This window comes from Notolabrus celidotus, chromosome 4 (assembly GCF_009762535.1).
Source record: "Notolabrus celidotus isolate fNotCel1 chromosome 4, fNotCel1.pri, whole genome shotgun sequence".
Taxonomy (NCBI): domain Eukaryota; kingdom Metazoa; phylum Chordata; class Actinopteri; order Labriformes; family Labridae; genus Notolabrus; species Notolabrus celidotus.
In genome coordinates, this window is record NC_048275.1 from 15,631,446 (window position 1) to 15,652,197 (window position 20,752).

Sequence of the window (20,752 nt, forward strand, 5' to 3'; positions counted from 1 at the left end):
GACCAACACCCCAGGGAGAGTACTATCCTACAGAGTATCTACCAGTATTACCTATTTTTTTAGGATATGAATTTTTTGTTTGTTTTCTGCCAGTTTCACTTCATTTGGCTCATTCGCACAAGCAGGCACGCGTCCACACTTTGCCTGCAGAGCGTTAATGGCAGCGAAAGTCAGGAGAAAGCGGCAGAGCCCCATTTGGGATTACTTTGAATATGACTGTCTCTGATAGGAGTAAGTGCCTTGCAATGGAAGGTGATAAAATATGTGGACCATTTCTCAAGGGGGAAAATCCCACTAATCTTAAAGTCCATTTGAAAAGCTCACACAAGACGGCTAACCTAGCATACCTTGTCAAGGCAAGAGAGAGCACCCAGCCCCCTTACCCTGAAACAGAAGCTAACCCCCGGCCAGGCACACAGGCAAAAAAGACTAAAACTAATACTGAAACTAATAAAAACTAAACTAAAACTAAGCATTTTCAAAAAATAGAAACTAAACTAAACTAGCAAACCCGCTTCAAAAACTAATTAAAACTAAACTGAAATTAAAAACAAAAAGTCAAAACGAAATAAAAATAAAAACTAATGAAAAATGCAAAACTATAATAACCTTGGCGTGTGGCACTTGGTTCCAGTCCCTTAGAGCGCTATGGGACTCATGTTGAGTGTAAACAGCCAAACAGCTGCTGTCAGTCTGCATTCTGATGTAGTACACAGTAGTATATATCTCTAGTATATAGGGATGCACTGATGTTTTGCCAGTTTGTTCTCAGCTGGTCCTCGCCCTTCTCAGTCTCTTTTGTCAGGGTTGAATGTGTCCCTCTGACAACACCCTTGGCCCCAGCCTGCCCCCCCCCCCCCAGTAAATTTGGTTTAGAACCGCCACTGATAAGTGGATGTTAAAGAAGCAGTTTCACTATCAGCTTGGCCGGTGTACTTCCGCCTTCCGAAACCGGAAATCCGGTCGGACCCAGAATACTACTACAAAAAAAAACAAAAAACACATACTAAATTCAAACGCAGAATATTCGCCTTAGTTTTATAGTTAACAGGTCTTTCTGTTCTGTCAGTAAACAGATAAATGGGTGAAGGCGTAAAGGAGCCCAATATTGAATTTGACAATTTACAGTAATTGTGCCTGGGAGTCTGGGACGTGTCTGGCTTTAGGACCCAGCGTAGTCTCCAGCGCACATGGCAGAGTGTGGTCGCTCCGGTACGAGAGGGGATGGCAAGTCCGCTTCACTATTCTCCAATATCCCCTCATTCTGTCTTTCCTACTGCTCCACGGCGTATCCCAATCACATGAGCAGCTCATTTACACACAAACATTAGCTGACACATAAAGTGGTACATTAATTCCCCGAATGGTGCGCGTGTAGCGTTTGGAGAAGGAGGGAAAAGTTGTTGACAGCTTCTTTCTGGAAATAACAGTCTGCCTCACCTCTCTGGAGTCTTGGAAGTGAGGCTTTTTTTATTTTTTATTTTTGCAACTCGGTGTTTCCTCACCAAAACCACTGCTTTGACTTGTAGCCTATTTTCATCCTTCTGTCCCTGGAGTGAACATCCTGAAGTGTGTGGTCGTGCTGCAGAAATAACGCTGTCTGACCGGAGCGCCTTCCCCCGGCTTTACCCCACCAAGCCCGGGCATCATGAGAACCTGGAGGCGGCGGAAGAACTTTGCTTGTCTGCTCTTCTCTCTCCACGTCTGGTGCCTGTCCACGGCTGCAGAATATGCTGACAACATGGTTTACAACATAACAGGAGGTGAGTGGACAACATAACTCTTAAAATGTCTGGTTTATTTTAGGGATTTTGCTCATTTGCATGTAGTGCTTCAGCTGGGTGTGAAGCTTTTTCTAAAGTAGGTTTTCAATTCCCATTATATTGAAATACTTATTACATGACCATTCTCTTTAAATAGCCCTCATTTGATCATCATCTTTGTAAATTTGTGACATGCAGGGAGGAAAAGCCTGTTTGTTTTTTTAAAGATCTATCTTTCTGCGAAGACAATAAAAGGAAGTGTCAGGATGGACAGATGAGTTTAACATCCAGGAGACTACAGCCTTATCTTTAGGTTGTAAACAGAAACCAAACAGGATGTTGGTGTGTTATTCAAAGGCTAAAATTAATCTTGTGAATGATAAACCAGTGATGACAGCAGGGTATTGTGTGTATGGGGACAGAGCACATGCCAGTAAAATGTTGTGTTGGAGTGTGTTGTTTCAAGACAGAATAGTATACATAACACAGATAAAAGTAATTCATCCTAGACTCACCACCTTGTAAATGTCCTTTTTAATTCAACATATTAAAGCCGACAATTGGCTCCACTTCTGAATGGATTTTGACAAGTTTGCACACAAGAATGCAACAGCCTCTGGGTAAAAATGTTAAAAAGCACTGAAGTTATCATTAAATCCTATTATTGCCAGTGCACATAGCTTTATGACAATAGAATAAAAAGCAGATAATTTCTGTTTGCATACTTCCCTCTCATTGTTGCTAATTCAATGCAAAGAAACACAAAGCCTGGGGGTGCATCATTAATCGTGCCTCATAAATTATAGCAAAGCCTTCCTGAATATTCCCCCTGTGGCATAGAAACAAAGATGCGTCTTAAACATCATCTCAATATGGGGTCATAAGAGCTCTCACTCAGATGATGTGTGAACGTAAGGAGGGAATAGTTGTAAGGGGTAGTGAGAGAATTGAAATAGGGCAGTGCCTACCACCTCTTTGATGTCAGCAGGATATTGACTTCAGCTTCTCTGTGGAAGGGTTTCATGGCTCCTTACACCTTGGTGGAGGCTGTGCTACAATCTCTTTATGTTATGCTGTAATTTGTGAGCTGCGATGTAGCAAGAGAGATTTTCCTCAAGGCAGACTCTCCTTCAAACATTGTTTGGATCAGTTGATCTGATAGGATAGGAGAGGGATATAGAAATTAACCTGGCACTATGACTCGTTATTAACTTGTCTGATAAATGGGCATGACTTCAGTATTTTGTCTCACCTGGATATTTCCATTTGTGTCAACATGCCTTCTTTACATTATTCTCACTTGAGCCAGCATGATGCTGGAATAAACATCAGGGTTTCTCCTGCTGTTGTAAGACTTTGGTGCAGCGCCTCAGCCTTATGCACAAGATAAAATATGCTGACACGTTTTGCCTTCATTTCTGGTCCTGCTGCTTCTATCCTCATCTGATCTCTGTGTCGAGATTTCACCGTGGGCAGGGATCAGGCGGCCTCTCTGCACAAACACATTTATACACACACACACACAGCAAACCAGGTGAAGTAAAGATAACGTGTTACTCGAGGCCAATAGGTGTTTTTCCAGACAACTGCATGATTTGAGCCTGAAAGTTTGGGAGAATAAGTCGAAAAAGGACTCAAAACTGCACACCACAAATCTACAGAGGGAACATTTTTGGGTTTCTGCCAAATGAGTGAGTAGACGACATTGAGGATAAAGAGCCTGAAATTAATGGTCCTCAAATGACAAATATATTGTTTATTACTATTTTTTCTGCATGTCATATCACATCAGGCCTTACTTTCTGTAAGTGTTCCAAGCAATGTTAAATTGAATAGCAATTTTAAAGCAGCTTGGTTGCTTAATGTACACAATGTAAGCACATACAGGTGGCAACGTTTAAAGCTCCTGTGAGGAGGTTTATGAAATGGAGTGAAATTAAAACTAATGCCTCTTTATGACCTAAAAAAACAAACAACACCAATAGAAAGATGATAGATTATTTCTCTTTAGTTATTGCTAATGCCTGTAAACACCGGGGGAGGGTAGGTGTCAGATGTAGAGATTAACAGCATGCTGCACAAACAGACTACTTTTCTATTATTGCACATGTTAAGAGTCACAGATAGACATCAGGATGAGACTACTTATAAATGTAGATGACAAAAGGTACAATCTTGTCTACCGGAGTGTGCCAAGATCAATGCAAACAGAAAGTTCCTATTAGGAGCTTTAACCTGTCATGATAAAAGTGATCCTCAGTTAAGAATCCTGTCTCTATTTTTAGGAATTGCAACTGTGAGGAAATGTTTCTATTCATAATTAAACTCTTGCAAACCTTGTTGCCTACGAATCTAGTGGAACATTTTCCACCAGTTCGTAACATCAAGGGTATTTTTGGCTGTCCAGTGCTTTGAAAATGATCTGTTTTACAACCCAAAGTAAAGGCCCCTCAAACATGGAGAAAACTGGGCAAACTGGTTGAAACAAGCTTAGGATTTTGCCGTTCTGCCTGTCTGATTTTCTGTTTAATTTTCCCATGCTGTCCAGGTGGATGGTCCATCTGCTTGAATTCATGTAAATGCCGCTATCTTAAGTTGGATCCTCTGTAAATGTGGTGCTGTTGTTTATGTGGCTCTCGATCAAGTCTTCATGCAGTGAGATCTGACTCCTGATACCAGTTGCTGCTGTTCAGAACAGACACCAAAAGTCTATAGCTGTAGCGTCCAATCAAGAAGTGATGACACTGACTATAGTGGAAAGCCAATCTGAGGTCACATCGATAACTTTAACCTATTTTTTTTTATGTGTCATATATTAAAACATTGGCAGGATTTCAGAACATCATCATGTAGTCATCAGCATAGAAGACAAACACCCATGTACTAAAAAGGCAGCTCAAGTTGTATGTCGAGTGAAAAGTAGTTCCTATATGCCAAAAATATGGCTTGGCTCAACATTGGCCTAAATCCGGCACAACTGGTCGCCTGACTTTAGCCAGACATGTGATGAATGTCCTGCCAGAATCGGCCAAAACCTGGGCAGCTGCCATCAACTTGTCCGACTGCAACAGATTTGCAGCCTAAGATGGGCCAAAATTCCGCAACCCCCCAAAAACCAAGTGTGCCAACTTGTAGCTGCAATCGACAACCTGGAGAGGGATCAAAAACTGTCAGGACTTTTTCTGGAGGGATTTTCAAAGTGTCATGTTGACTTATCCTGGTGTTGGAGCTGGTAATGTTGCACTACTGACAGTTGTTACAGGGGGAAAAAAATTCAACATTTACAACACTGTAAAACTTAGCTAGTGGTTTTAAGGGAGGCAATCCAAATGATGTTACCATCGCCTCATAACACGACTTCTCCCCCGAGTCCTTGTGAAGTATCGTGGAGAAATGCAACTGTAGCATTCAGATATGCTTCATAATCTATCATTCTGTCATATTTGACACTGAAACCTGTCATTCAACATCCTAAAACACCTTTAATGATCCAGTGGTTGACTTTTGGATCTTGGGGTGAATCTGCGATTTTTTAACTTGTTTTAAAATAAGCAGCCCTGCATCTATGTTATTGTAGGTGAAAAAGCAGTCCATGTCAAAGAATCTTCAGAGTTAAAATCAGGTAAGCAGAAGTTGAACTTTCTGGCCACTCATTAGCTTCAAAAAGGCTAGAAGCAAAAGTGAAATATGTCCCTTTGGGGCAAGAATCAACCAGGCTGTGTTTACAAATCTTTAATGAACCCCTCTCTGAGGCTTTATGTCTCTGTATCTCTCTTTGTCTCTCCTCTGCATATCAACTGGTTTTACAAGTTCTGATCTTTATTTTCTGAGCACAGGAAAGCTCAATAAATAATTAGACTGAACCAAATGACCTGGATTAGATTTGAGGATATTATCTGGTCAGGGCGCAGCATCAGACAGAATTAATTAGAAAGATTAGAACGTCTGTGTTTTCCAAACAAACTAAAAGAGAGGAGAACAAAACCTGCACTGAAAAACAGCAATTCAAACACACTCCCTTTCGGTCTCTGAGGTGCCTAGCCCACATTTCAGCACTGCTTCCTGGGATGTAACTCACACCCATCATTCAGTCTGAGGTGGAACGCTGATGTATGGCTACCATTTAGGAAATAACCTCACCCTGGTCTGTCTCTCAAACCCTTGGGGTGGTTGTCGCTTGACATTTTGAGGGCAGGCAGGCATTGATTTGTTAGCCATGACGGAAGGACCGACAAAGTCAGAAACGTTTTCCTCTGTTAAGCATCATTGGCCATTATAGCCATCAGAGTGATTTAGCCTCCTCCTGCTCCCCTTGTGCCGCTCTGCCCGAGGATGACGGGATCACAGATATAATAGATAAGCCGATGTTATGAGACAGCAACGTAAGGCAACAAGCAGCATGCACAGCTCAGAGATGCTTACACTGCTGGGTGATAATCTGAGAAACTAGCATGCACACATGGAATAATGCTCTGAGCTCATCCAGATGTCATGACCGAGAAAGAGGAGAGGAAAGGAGAGGCAGGAAGGAGGAGGGAGGAAAAGTGCGTTTGCTGAGACTGGGAACAATCTGGGTGTCAGACAACAACAGAGCAGCAGACCAACACCTGACAGGCAGCAGTCAGTCTCAGGTGTGATAGATGAGGGTGGCCTCATTTTCCCCCCATCTGTATCAGCCTTCAGAGAGCTATGAGACAGACAGGTGCACAGGCAGCCACGTACCTCTCTTTTATCCATTTACAGCAATAATTGAATGTGTCACGCTTCCTGTATGCCGCAGATATTTCTGTGTGATAGGTTATTTTCTCTGAAATCTTGCGAAGCGGAGAAAGAAGAATGAATGACTTGATGGAAAGCAAGAGAGAAGGTGTGTATTTGTGATCATCAGGTTGTTTATGTGAGCCAGGGTGCAGAATGAAGGCGGGTAGAGGATTTGTGGGAGGGGCACACGTGTAATTGTCAGATCACATATTTGAAATAGGTTTGAGTCTTGAGTTGTACGTGATTTTTCGGCTGACACGACCGACCTGGTAAACACATGAAATCTTTCAAAACAGTGGTTGCTTGTTTTCTTTGCCTTTCACGCTCTTCTTGTGAAATATCTGTTTCTGACAGGATGAAAGTAAGGACTAAGAAAATAATATGGAGTGGTGTCAACGTATACCTCGAGTTTGAGACTCTTTCTGGTCATCATCAGGCTGAGTCACCAGGCTGCCCCACCTCAGTCATTTCAAAAACTGATGGGTCATCCCACCTCCATGTCAGAGTACTGGCTTTAAGATTTTGCTGATTTAAGTCCAGCCATGCTCTTGAACCATCAGCCATTATGCTGTGGAGGCTTTTGATGGACAGCAGAGAAGCTTATTTGAGGGAATCTTTCATGTAATGAGCCCCTTTTGTACAGAAATGGCCCTGAAGGTAGAGGTTCTTTGTGCTCTGCCCCCTGCAGTTTGTGACCTTGTGATCCTTAAATGTGACTGTGTTACTGTGTGTGTGTGTGTGTGTGAGCATGCTATGAGGATTCATAGTTGAGACTTCTCCCTAGCATGGTCTGCGTACACCTGACAGAAACAAAATGTTAGTCTATTTTTTGTACAGTTTTCTGTACAGTTTAATTATTGAGTAGATTATAATAGAATAAGGTTTCGGCTAGATGGAGGAATGTAACATGCAGGCTGTTGAGAAGCGATTTGGTAATATCATTTCCACCGAGGAGCAATTCTTGCACAAGCCTTGTGGTTCTTATGTTGTAATGTGAGATCTCGAGATCCTGCTAATCCATCTGTCTCGGTTGGGTTAGATGTGGAGATAAAAGATAAACATGTTCATACAGAGGTGACGGGAAAGTCATCCCCTCTTTAGACCTGTCACATCACAACGTTAAAGCATCAGTTTTGTTTTTCATCATATGAGTCTTGCTTTAAAAGAAGTGAATAAACAATTGAGTTTAAAAATCAGCAGTTCATTCACAGGAAGCAGCGTCACAGATGAATTAGAGGCAGCGCTCATTAGGCGTTCATTTAAAGGTTCTTCCTTCAAACTGAGCTCACTGTCAAACATATTATTCATCATTTTATAGATTTTAGACATTTTTAAGTGAGGAAATGAATTAAGTTAATAAAAAAAGCATTAACTGTTTTGGTTATTTTAAACCTTTACTAAATGATTAAATAGAACTGCTGTTGTAGGGGCGGTATGAAGGGATGTGCATGTTAAGATTACATGATTAAACTTTAAATATGCACAGATTACAGAAGGTATCTCATAGCGTGGCACGATTTGACATATTTTGATTTAATAAATGAAGATAAACTTGTATGAAGACTGTATCTGGTTAACTCGACGTGGGTGATGCATAACAAACACAGGTATATGGACGTTAACGTGCAGGGAGGACTAAAGGTTGCTGCTGCTTTCTCCGCTAACAATAGCAAACCCATTGGCATTGTTTAACATTGTCATTGTTTGATATTGTACTCAATTTTGACATTTTTCTCCCAATGTTTTCTTGTCTTTTGACTACTCAGCTAATTGGAATTTAAATTTCCATTAAAATGGAAACTCTGAAGTTACCTCTGAACAACCATAATATTGTAATTGAAAAATTAGACTCTTTTTCTTTATGCTGCTGTCAAAATTAACATTAAAAGTTTTTGAACTTTATCAGGATTGCTGACATTTTTCAATTACATTGTCCACTTTGGGTCAGCACCAAGTATTTTTTGAGTAGTTTTGAGTGAGCACGCCAATTCATTTTCTCATCCATAATATTGCTCATTACTACTGTCTATTTTTTGCATGAAAATAATGACAGTAAGAACAAGACAAAGTGTCTACCGCCATGTTTGCAGCTCTGCAAAGAAGTACATGCACAGGACTGCTGTAGGCTAATTGTGAAATGCTAATGTAAACAAGCTAAGATATAAAATGACAATGCTAACATGCTGGTGTTCACCATGTTACTTCAGGATGTTCTCAAGCTGCTTATCCTGCAAAGCGCTCTAAATTGTTCTCATGATGTTATTACTTTAGCAAGTATTTGATCAGGACTGTTACACTTAAAAAGTTGATTTTTGATGAAATGTCAGATGATCAAAGATGTCATTCATAAATCATATTGAGTTGGGCATGAATGTCAGAACTCAACCACATGGCAATCCATGCGATATCAGCTCAGTTACTGGAAGGAGTATGGAAAAGAGAGGAATACCAAAGTTCAACAGATTTCCCCTTAGAGACTAGTAATATTTAATCTGTTGTTAAATGCATAAAAATGGTGGGCAAACCGATAGCACTGACTGACTGACATCGCCCTCAAGATGTTGCAAGCTTGGTTAAAGATCCATATTCATTGGAGCACTGTCTCCCTCACAAATGGCTGCTAGGTGACCCAGCATGTGTGATAAGTTTCCGTTAATCTCCAAATCCTCCTAGCTGAAATCCCCATAGCTCTGAGACATAATGCTCAAATCTGTGCAGGACAAGATGGGAATTGGCTTTTCCACCGTTGCTCCCACAGGATGGGAGTGGGAGACACAGGCAAATCTCACTAAACCACCCTGAGAAGTCTCTTATTACCATTATTTCCATGTGAGCCGCTGACCTCCGAGTTTACCCTATCAGGCCAATAACGGGCTGGTCTGTTTGTAATGGATCTGGGGGGTCCAACGTCCAGGATTAACACGTTCTCAGCTTCAGTGCTAATTGCTCCAGTGTGTCATTGCTGGGGAAAAGTGAGCAATGAGGGAGTGGATCCAGGGAGGGATTGCTGAAATGAGGCAATGAGGGGCTTCTCAAATTCTCAGCTCCTGCCAAAGGCTTTGGAACTCTTTGTTTTTCTGTGTGTCTCTGAGCCCTTTATTTCTCTCCGTCTCTTAGCCCGGTCTCTCTCACCAGCAATAAGAAGCTCAAAATAGATGTTACTCATAGGAAGTCAAATTGTGAACCCTTTTCTTCTCCTTTTTTTTGGATCTATTTGCCATTGCTTTGTATAAGTTTACTCGACCAGTGGTGCTTGTCAGTCGTGGAAGTGGGAGGAAGCTGGTGGCAGAAAAAAACAAAGTCCAAGGGTTGGGGGACAGCAGTCAAACATGATTTAAATTGACAGTAAACATGGAGTGGAGAGGAAACATAATTTCATTATTTTACGTCACTTCCAAATAAATCTACTCAGAAAATGAAAACATATTTTATGTTGGCTTCAGAGGTCGACTTTCAACAACGAAAGTGCCTGGAAATTACAGTTTTGGCCAGTGTTTCATTGAGTCAATTATAATTTTGATATAACACTAACTAGAGGTGGACCTTTGAGCTACTACTGATAACCTGTAACAATAAAGGACAGTTCTGACTCTTCAACCATCCTTTCTTTTCTTTTAACTACAAATCTTTCTTGGCACCATTGCGCTCACTTTTATTGGTGCTTATGCTATCTGCTGCTACTGCTGCTTCATATTTCTTCAATGAATCTTCCTTATAATGAAGATTTTTCAGGTGACTTGAAAACTGCATTGTTTAGGAACTGTTTCCTCCTCCTGAACACTTGCAGCACCCATTTTGCCGATATGAGTTGTGTTATCCTCCTCTGCAGTGATTCTCAACCTTAGGGTCTGACACCAATGGGGATCACAAGATCATTTCTGAGGATTGCCAGATGGTTTTAGATAAAAAAAAAAGTCATACCATAAATGAAATTGGAGATTTTTGACTGGGTAATGGTTTTAACATTACACCACCTGTACTTGTGACATAATATCTTTTTTGTGCTGTTTCTGACTGGCAGCTTGTTGGCTTCATGACGGCTGCAGTTGATGACTCTGGCTTGTGTGGTCATGGTAAGGCGGGGCAGTGAACACCTATGATATTACTCTTGGGGGTTATCTCAACTCAACTCAACTCAAACTTTATTTATAGAGCACATTTAAAACAACCGGAGTTGACCAAAGTGTTGTACAGGACAAAAACAGCACAAATGACAAACATAGCATACAATACAATACTGAAATACAATACTAGAATACGTAAACAGTGCAAATGGATAATAAAATAAGATAGAATAAAATAAATTAAAATCTAATTAAGATTATGCCAGATGTCCACTCAATGTTGATTAAAAGCCAGGGAAAAGAGGTGTGTCTTAAGAGACGATTTAAAAATCTCGATTGATCCTGCAGAGCGGATCTGTAGGGGCAGGTTGTTCCAGAGCCGAGGGGCAGCTGCCACAAAGGCTCAGTCACCTTTGGTTTTAAGCCTGGTTTTGGGAGTGACCAGTAGCAATTGACCAGATGATCTCAATGTCCTGGCAGGGACATGGTATTGGAGTAGCTCGGTCAGGTACTGGGGGGCTAGGCCATTAAGAGCTTTAAAAGCAAACAATAACATTTTAAAATCTATTCTAAAAGCAACCGGGAGCCAGTGCAGCGAAGCTAGGACAGGGGATATGTGGTCACGCTTACGTTTTCCAGTGAGGAGACGGGCAGCAGCGTTTTGTACCAGCTGCAGGCGGTGCAATAATGAGTGGTCCAGGCCATAATACAGAGAGTTACAGTAATCCAATCGACTGTTAATAAAAGCATGGATTACCGTCTCAAGATCTCTCTGTGGCAGGTACCCCTTTACTTTTGACAAAATCCTCAGGTGATAAAAACTATTTTTAACAACTGAGCTTACCTGTCGATCAAATTTTAGCCTGTCATCAAATATTACGCCAAATATGACTTGAAAAGGTGTGAAAAACATTCACACCGTTGAGTTTTTACCAAGCGGCAACCTCTGGTCTAAAAATATGAGTCCAATGAGGAAGTGCTAAAAACTGCAGTTCATCGAGGATCCGCTTGAGGCTGGCTCTGGAAGTACCAGGAACCACATACACACCAATTCAAAAAAGATGATCTTTGCAGCAGAAATAAACATTTTTACAGCCTGATACAAAAGACAAGTTTAGTCTGGGTAACTCATTTCTCGATTGGCACACACTGTGAGGGGGGGGTCTAACGTGGCAATTTCGAAGATATTGAGATTACGAGTCTTCCAATGAGAGGCACAGCTGACTTGATTGACAGGCGGGAACACTGTAGCTGTTGGCTAGGAGGCTCAAAGCCCTCCTCTTCAGAAACAGATGGGTGACGTCACAGATACTACGTCCATATTTTATACAGTCTATGGTTTATACTCTCTCTTTAGCTTGTTTCCACTGTGCTTTTTCTTTCTCTTTGCATGTACTGGCACATCAGATACCGGCACCTACTGTCAGAATGTTGGCTTGCCCATAAGTACATGATCCTAACTTATATTTGGTGCTTTTATGTGATAACTTGCATTACCAGAATAATAAGAATAAATAGTAATACAAATTTCCCATTATCCACCAATATTTTTTGGATTGAGATATTTTGCATCCCTAAAGCTGACATAGTTGATAAACCAGCCAGATTAAGCTGCTGAAGATGTAACAGCAAGATGACAAATGCAACATACACTACAGGGAATAGAAGCCTAAATGTACAGTTTGTTACATTGGATGTCAGTTGAAAAAGTCATTTTATTCCACCAGCTTTAATTTCAAACATCAGTTGATGTATGCACCAAAGTAGAAAGCACTTCAGAGAGCAACAGCTGTACTACTTTTCTTGACAATGCATGTCTTCTATTAGTCCAGGAACATCATTTTGAAGATGAACTACAGCAGTTGAGCTTTTTCATGTTTAAAAAAAACACAAGGTTTCATACAGAGCCTTTAAACAGGGGAACTGTAAAATGCTGTCTTTGATGTGCTGCAAGTGCGAGTGTTTGTTTTGAAAGGAAACCCAGCCTTTGTTTCAGCGCTGACTTTCACACTGTGACAAGTCTCATTACGACAACCTGTAATGTGGCCCAAAAGATTATGTTGATGTTTCTCTGTTCTTCGGAGTCCTACAGACTTGCAGCTATTTTAATTAATGTCAAGAAGACGTCCTCACAGGTATCTTTGTCTGGTTGATGTTGCAGGAATGCTTGGATGCCACTTTCGCTTCCAAGAATTGCTCTATTAAGATCATCATGAGCTGTACTCCGTTTCAAAGCGGCTTCATTCGCCATTCCCTTTGTTAAGGTCTCTTTATATCCAGGGGGCTAATGTAGGTGTAGCAAACCGTCGCTGTATTTAGGTCAGTGGTGTTTTCATACGGAATCAGTAATTAGATGTATACAGGAAGCTCTAGTCGTGTTTGAAGAACTCCTTTGTTTCACTTTGACCTAAAAGATGAGAACATTTTAACATCTGTACTTTCAGATTTCTTGTGTAAGAGAAAAAGAACCTGGAGCGTCTAGAGGAACTTAAAAAAACTACAAAGACACAGAGATCTTTATTAAACCTGAGCAGTAAGCAACGCTCTTCTTGTACTTCCTGTCATCTCTTTCTCTGAATCTCATCCTGTGTATAACCTCTGTGAGTGTGTGATGGAAAGCCTTGTATTTACATCACAATAAATCCTGTTCAACCAGTTGTTTCAGTGTTTCAGAATGTTCCTCTGTTAGTCTGGATTTTGATGTTGTAAAAGCATCTCTATGTGACTTACCACTCTTACCACAGACTATTTGTCAGCTAGATTTGGAGGTGATACCATTTCAGAAGTTTTAACCTGTGAAATATGCATTTTACAATCTGCATCCTACATATCAAATATGAGCTTTCTTAAGGTCCTGGCCTGACCATGATGAGCACATTTGAATTAAGTGCTTCCCCATGGTCATTTCAACACATGAAGAGTTTCAGTGTGGATATAAAGCACCAGCTCTGTGATCTGCCTCCTGAGTTTGAAAACATTGTGGTTTAAATGCTTTCTTGTCCAGAGTCAAATGAAAGATCAATACCACTCTGATGTATTGATCTGTAAAGTTTCCTGGGTACCTTACAGCAACGATAAAAACTACTGAAAGAATCAGTCAAACCCTTAACCTTTGTGAAACCACATGATGTCAGCTTCATCTCTAGATTGGAATAAAGGGCAAAATTTAACTTGATCCACTTACATGACTCACAGATGCAATCAAAATCATCAATAAAGGGACAAAATGATCGTCAGAACTTACATTGTGTATCTTTGTAGCGTCTTGCAGGTATTAAAGAAGCATAGATTACCAGAAAAAAAAAGAAACTGCAAATTCTTCTATTCTAAAAATTCTTCCCAAGCATCATCTGACATTTAAATGTGGTAGTGTTTTCAACCAAGACCCAGCAATGTGGGGATATGCAAGACTTTCAAATTAGAAATGGTGCACCATGGCAACCATGGAAAGCCAAAGCATCCCAGATTAATTTGTAAAGACTGTATTAGCAGCTATTTACTTACCGTATTTACCGCAATATAAGTAAGTGAGTAAATTGTATTTAGTATAGCACCTTTCATATAATTAAATCACAACGTGCTTCACAGGAAAAATATTCAAATGAAATCATAAAACAGTAAAAGAAACAGACAATAGGATAATTAAAACATTAGTCTGTACAAGGTGAGTCGAAGGCCTGTTTAAATAAATGTGTATTTAAGAGTTTTTTAAAGGCAACAACAGAGACAGCTGAGCGAATACTTACTGGAAGAGCGTTCCACAATGTTGGTGCCACCACTTCAAACGCACGGTCACCTTTTGTCCTTAGACAAGCTCGAGGTACGACCAGCAAGCCCTGGCCAGAGAACCTGAGTGACCTACTGGTGAGGTAGGGGTGGAGCAGGTCGTCGATGTATCCAGGAGCCTGACCACGCAGAGCTCTATACACAAAAACAAGAACCTTAAAACGAATCCTAAATTTAACTGGAAGCCAATGTAGGGAAGATAGAATCGGAGTGATGTGGGTTGTCCGGCTGGACTTGGTCAACGGCCTTGCAGCGGCGTTCTGGACTAATTGAAGACGATGGAGGGACAACTAAGACCGTTTTTTTCATTGAAATAATTCAGGAGAAGGTTGGGTTGTCTTCTATTCAGGGTGAAATACTAATATTTGTTACAACAGTGGACAGTGTCCCTTAGGGGTGTACCATTCATGACTGAGGCCAGCTGTCCCTCACAACCACAAAGCACCAGAGGGAGGAAAGATGGAAAGATGGAAAGACACAGGGCTGATATTCAGGCCTATAACAGTGTTGTCAAAGCAGAGAATATTTTACTGTTAAAAGTACTCAGAATAGATGTTTCTAGTATTTCTATTTAGCCTCATGCCTCAATAGATGTCTCCACTGCTGCTATTGTGGTGACATAATGCTGATGAAAAGTACCAAGACTCATCTGATGTTGTCGGATACTGAAAATTTCAGTTTCGGATGAAGGTTTAAATGGTGAGTTTGTATTTGTTGCTTTCAGACAGAGATAGGCTTGCTATCCCATGACCAGTATATATGTTAAGTTAAGCTAAGCTGATAAACTGCTGGCTGTAGCTGTATACTGTCCAGACAGGAACGGGAGTGTTGTTTATCTTTTGTTCATATTACCCCCGTAGTGGGGGCGGCTACGGAGAAGGCTCTGTCCCCCCAGGTTTGGTGCTTGGTTCTGTGAGGTGGAGACAGGAGGTTGGCATGTGAGGAACGCAGGTTACTGGAAGGAGTGTGATGGTGGAGGAGGTTTTCAACAATTAATTCTGCGATCATTAACAATACAATTCTGAAGCTTTCATGTGGATGGACATATGGCTTCCTGTTTTGTTTTAGATATCACTCTTGTTTACATGTCATGAATTAGTGAACATGAAACAAAAGAGACAAAGAATAAAAGACAGAACAGACCTTTGCCCACTGACAATAACACCTATCTCTTGTCCAAGCAGTCGTTTGAGCCTGGCTCAATATGCTGCCACTTCATAATCAATAAGTATGATCAATGCAGTAGGCACTCTCAGAAATGGTTCTGGGTTACAGCCACATTTCCGTCGATTCCAATTCCAGCAGTTGAACTCACCCCTGCTGTGTTTTGCTTAGTTGTCAGCGTTTTTGGCACTATGCTGTTTTATTTAAAGACAGTTGTCCTTGTGTATAATTGTAGAACTTTCTCTTCCTTTTCTCTGCTTAAAGAGCCTCATCCAGTGAGTCACTGTTGGCTGAGATTCTCTTTTTCAGGGCTTTCACAGACACGTCATGGGGGTTTGATTGGAAGCTGGGAGGGCTGGTTACGCTGCTGCCATGAATGTATTGAACATTAAATCTTCACCATTATTAAATCCATAATCAGAGTTCTTATTCGCTGATCCGCTGTTATTATGAAAGTCACGTCTCTGGGGCCCATTGTGTGTCCTCATATTTCATATTTGACCTTTATTCAAAGCTGGTGAGATCAGGCCTTTGCAATAAGAGCAGCTAAGACAAAAGGTTATTGAGAAAAATGCCAAAAGTTTTCATGCTCCTTAGTTCTCAGATGTTGGTATTTTCTGGATATCTGACTTTTGTTCAATCCTAAACTCAATACCATTGGGTTCTGGATCATTGGGCTGACCAAATCGTTTTCAATCATGTGCAAGGGACGGTAAGGGGTATGCTTTGGACAGTTCCCACAGTCACATGTTGTTTCATAGTTCAATTGATTAATTGGAAATTTATCAAATCCATATGAAAATCAACAGCATTCATTTGTGTAATTATGTCATGTAATGAAAGGTCATGCCAACCAAAAAGAAAACTCACTGTTGGGACCATTATGTACAGTAGCTGTATCAAAGTTTAAGACTTTATCACATCATCAGCAGCAGAATGAGTGAGCCCAATGCTGATCAATAAATCTTTAATCTACCTTTATTTATTTATTGACAGTATTTATTTATTTATTAGGATCCCCATTAGCTTCCACATTGTGGTTGCTAGTCTTCCTGGGCTCCACACAACAAAACAAAAACAAGAAAAACAATTATTTAAAATAACACATCATCCATAAAACAAAGATGCAATAGCAGCCAATTATAAAAATCAAGAATGGAAATGAAAAATAAACTAAGTATCTGAGCAAATAAACGATGAGTAGCATGAAACTACAAATAATGTAAACAAAAACTAAATTGTCACAAACACATGGCACCAAAAATTAATAAAACAAAGACTTTCAAAATAGTGATTACATAATAATAATTTATATTGTGCAAATTCGTTAAAAACGTGATCTCAAGACACTTCAAAAAAAAAAGAAGAAAATAACAGGTCTAGACCACTCATGGTTAAATAATTTACAAAGGCCCAACATTAAGATAAGATATGATTTTTTTTATGTAATCTTTATCCACATTGAGCAAAGCACTTAGCAGCATTGAGCAAGTAACTGTGGAAAGCAAAAACTGTGTTAACAGGTAGAAACCTGGAGCCTGGCCAGACTCGACAGATCTGCTCTTAGTATTTAGAATTATGACAATGATAAAAGGAGTAACAATGATAAACCAGTTCAAGCAGATGGAGTAAAGTAGTTTTACTATACTACGATACCAATGGAAGGACTGATGTTAATAGCTGTTGAAGCTGGAGTCTGGCAGGTCCACAGCAGCAGGCTGACTGCAGCAATAATCAGGAGGAACCTACGGGACAAGGGAGCTCAGGGACTCCCAGGCAGACCTATTGTTAGTAAATTCAATGGGACGTGAAGAAAAAAAGGTAGTGACACAAAAGACAGATAGCAGGAACAGAGGGAAAGGCAGCAGCTCAGTGTGCCCGTCTAAGCCTATAGCAGCATAACTGAGAGCTGGTCTGAGCCTGAGTAGGGTTGCAAAGGGGTGGAAAATTTCCCAAAATTTTCATGGGAAGTTAAGCTGGGGAATTTGGGAAATATTCCAAATTGGAAACTTTCCATGGGAATTTAAGGGAATTAATGGGAATTAATGGGAATTAACTGGGAATTGAGGGTAATTTAATGGAAAGGTATCATATCCAAGCATAAATATTGGTTTTGTTATAAGCAGACATCCATCCAAAATAGAAATCATCTGTGCATGTGATGGAGGAATGCACAGTGCATGTAGGGGGTGTGGTATCAATAGCCCTGCAGTAAGCAGTGTGCTATGTGCATTTGATTGAAGAATAGCATAGATATTCAACTGTACTTGCATGAAATCTGGTTGTTTTAGTCAGGATTATGCTAAAATATATTTTCCTCAACTATATTTAAGTTCCCGATTAAGAGCCAAACTTCAATTTAGTAAATTCCTGGTTTATTCCCGTTAATTCCCATGGAAAGTTTCCAACTTTGAAAATTCCCGGAATTTTGCAACCCTAAGCCTGAGTCAGCCCTAACTAAATAAATGTTCTAGGAGCACAATATGAGAGGCGTAATGGTGCTTAGAGCTCTTAAAGATACAGTGGTGCCCAACCATTAAGAGCTTTGTAATTAAAGGAAAGATTTTAATTTCAGGTGGTAGATATAAACTTTTAAGACTAATCATTAAAGTGTAAATTATCCTTCTTGAATTTGAACCCAACTGACAGAGAACGTCCGGTACATGGGTTCATGGAGTATCAGTGATGACAATATTTTGGCAGCTGGCATTCCCAAAAATCAGAGGTAAACTTTTCATCTCAATTAAAAAGTTATATTCTTACTCCTGCGCTGGAACAGGCAGGGTGCAGTATTTTCATGAAATTCACAGTATGCTGTACATAATTTGTATGCAAATATTACTTTAGGCTAATCAGATTGCAGGCGGTCTCTGAAGTCCCACTGTGACGTTCACTCTCTCTCTCTCTTTTGCACTCTCCTCCAACACCTTGCCGGAAGATTATCGCATGTCCTTCATCCTCCTGGTTTGACCTCCCTTACGTTGTTCAGTGTCTCGTTCATCTCAAGGGAGGGACTCCATATTCACATTGCTGATAGAGCAGTATTAGGTGTGAACTGATATCAGTACGTTCTTGTTCTACTGTAGATTAATAGGAGACGTAAGTAATGCTGTACATGCATCTTAAACTTGTTGCATGATGTGTGTCCTGTGGCCTGTTTTGATCACTTCTACACTATGTATATATCCTTCGCCTCAGAGAGATAATGTAAGAGCAACAAATGGTACAAAATAAGATGGATTTTGTCCTGTCTCACCCAGTGCCCCTCTGTTTGCCTGAAGTAATTGCAGCTCATTTTGTTCCTTTTTATTGTTGGTTGTGTTACATCCCTGCTGAGCAAATTGGACTAGCTCCTTTTTGAATTCAAATTGTGCAAAGCAGACAATCTGAAATACACTCCTGCTGACAGTAGAAAGGCTATGCAAAAAATATCCTTGATAGATTATCAAAATGGAATAAGCTGAAAAAGAGATGTGTTTTTGTGACTATTGAGAGGCAGAGCAGAGGGGGAGGAGATGTTTTTGGCTTCCATGTAGACTCGTGTTTTTAAGATGTATGACCCGTAGCTGATTTTCCCTCATGTCCAATATGGGGATACAACTGTGTTTGGCTTAGCAATCAAGATACTCTCCAGAAAACATGTGGGATTAACCCAGTTTTGGTTTGAATTTCAAAGGTTCCCAAAGAGGATAAAGCTCATGAGAATGATCATGAGTGCCATATTTCTTTGCTGTTTGAAGGAAAATGCTGCTTTTTGGGGGAGCAATGATAGAAGCTGCCTGTGAACTGTAATCTTCACTCAGCTCGTACTAAAGTCAGCACACTAACTCACACACAGCCTGCATCTTTTTTTAGCAGTACACATGCCCATTTCTTCACGCGTCGAGGAGGTCAGTGTGCTTCAAACAAAGTGCTTGTTAAACCGTTGTGCAGTTTTTTTAAATCTCTTGAATTGGGGGTGCGGCAGTGTTTTTTTTGGTAATAATCTTCTGACACAAACAAGCTAACAAGCGTGGAAGCTTCACGCTTCAAGTGTGAAGAAGCGAGTCAGTCGGCGTGATTTGTATTTCTATCTGCAACACCAATGAAAGAATGCCTTTGAGGAAAGATAGTCAACAGTGTGTAATTCATTGTTGTCTCGCCTGCTCTTTTATGATGGCAGGCTTTTTGCCAAGTGTGACCACTCGGAAATACTATAAATACTTTTGCCCTCAGCTGCAGTCTGATGAAATGTTGCCGTACAAACTAGTTTGTTTTGTGTGTACACCTGCTTTAGTTTCCCCCTGTGCCGTTATTTGACCGCTAAACCCCAGTCAGTATTTGAGAGCTCTAAATGAATGGCGAGGGACACCAGTGGAGGTTTAAAAGTCTTTTATTAACAAGATGTCTACTTGACTCTTCTTTTATAGCTGCTTTTTAACAGCACTCAAGCCACAGCCTGTGGTCTCAGTCATGCTGCTCCGTCTGTCTGCTGTGGTTTTCATGCACCACTAAAACCAACAAACTACCAACAGCACATGTTCCAATACCCTGTTAATTACAGGAGGCCCCTTTTATGCCCTTGTTAGCTTATTATCCAACATGGATAAATGGAGAGTCTGGGACCACACTGAGAGCTCAGGACAGCCGCCACCGCAAACTGTTTGAAGTTGTAAGAAGTGCAGTTGTGGTAGCAAGGATGTCAGACTTTGAAGAGACAGACAGCTCGAAAATGAAGACATCACTATCTGTGAGGAAAGCAGGAGGAAGGTGAAAGGTTGGACAGACTGTATTGTCACTGCTGTTAGTACTGCTGAACCCTACATGATGCTGACAAACAGATGCGCATCTCGAGGGATTAGTGAACAGGTCTAGACCCTTAGAAGTACAGTAAATACAGACGCAGCACGCCTTCTCAGTCTCCCTTTGGTGAAAGCAGGAGTGTGAAACCTCAAACAACCTCTCCCCTCCCCTCCCGCGCTCCCTCTCACATCTCCACAGCTCCTCTCTGGGTTTGTAACATTTATTGGGCTTCACAGGAAGCCTGCTGGGCCCGCTACAATACAGACATGCTCAGTGAGACCGTGGGAGCATTAGGGACAGCCTCAGAAAAGGGAGGAGAGCTGAAAGAGCGGAGGGAATTGTGACTGTGATTCCCACATTCTGCTTGAAGCCACTGATCCGGTTTGTTATATTTCATCCTATGCTATATATACAGTACATCCCATGCTGTTT

General features: G+C 40.7%; 1 protein-coding gene across 1 annotated transcript in view; it reads left to right on the plus strand.

The window, feature by feature from the left end:
* Window positions 1-1,155: 1,155 nt before the first annotated feature.
* Window positions 1,156-20,752, plus strand: part of adam12 (ADAM metallopeptidase domain 12) — a 124,560-nt gene continuing 104,963 nt past the window's right edge. Inside the window, exon 1 of the mRNA XM_034681058.1 lies at window positions 1,156-1,763. Coding sequence (XP_034536949.1) covers window positions 1,649-1,763 — 115 coding nt within the window. The 5' untranslated portion in view covers window positions 1,156-1,648. The remainder of the gene's footprint in view (window positions 1,764-20,752) is intronic.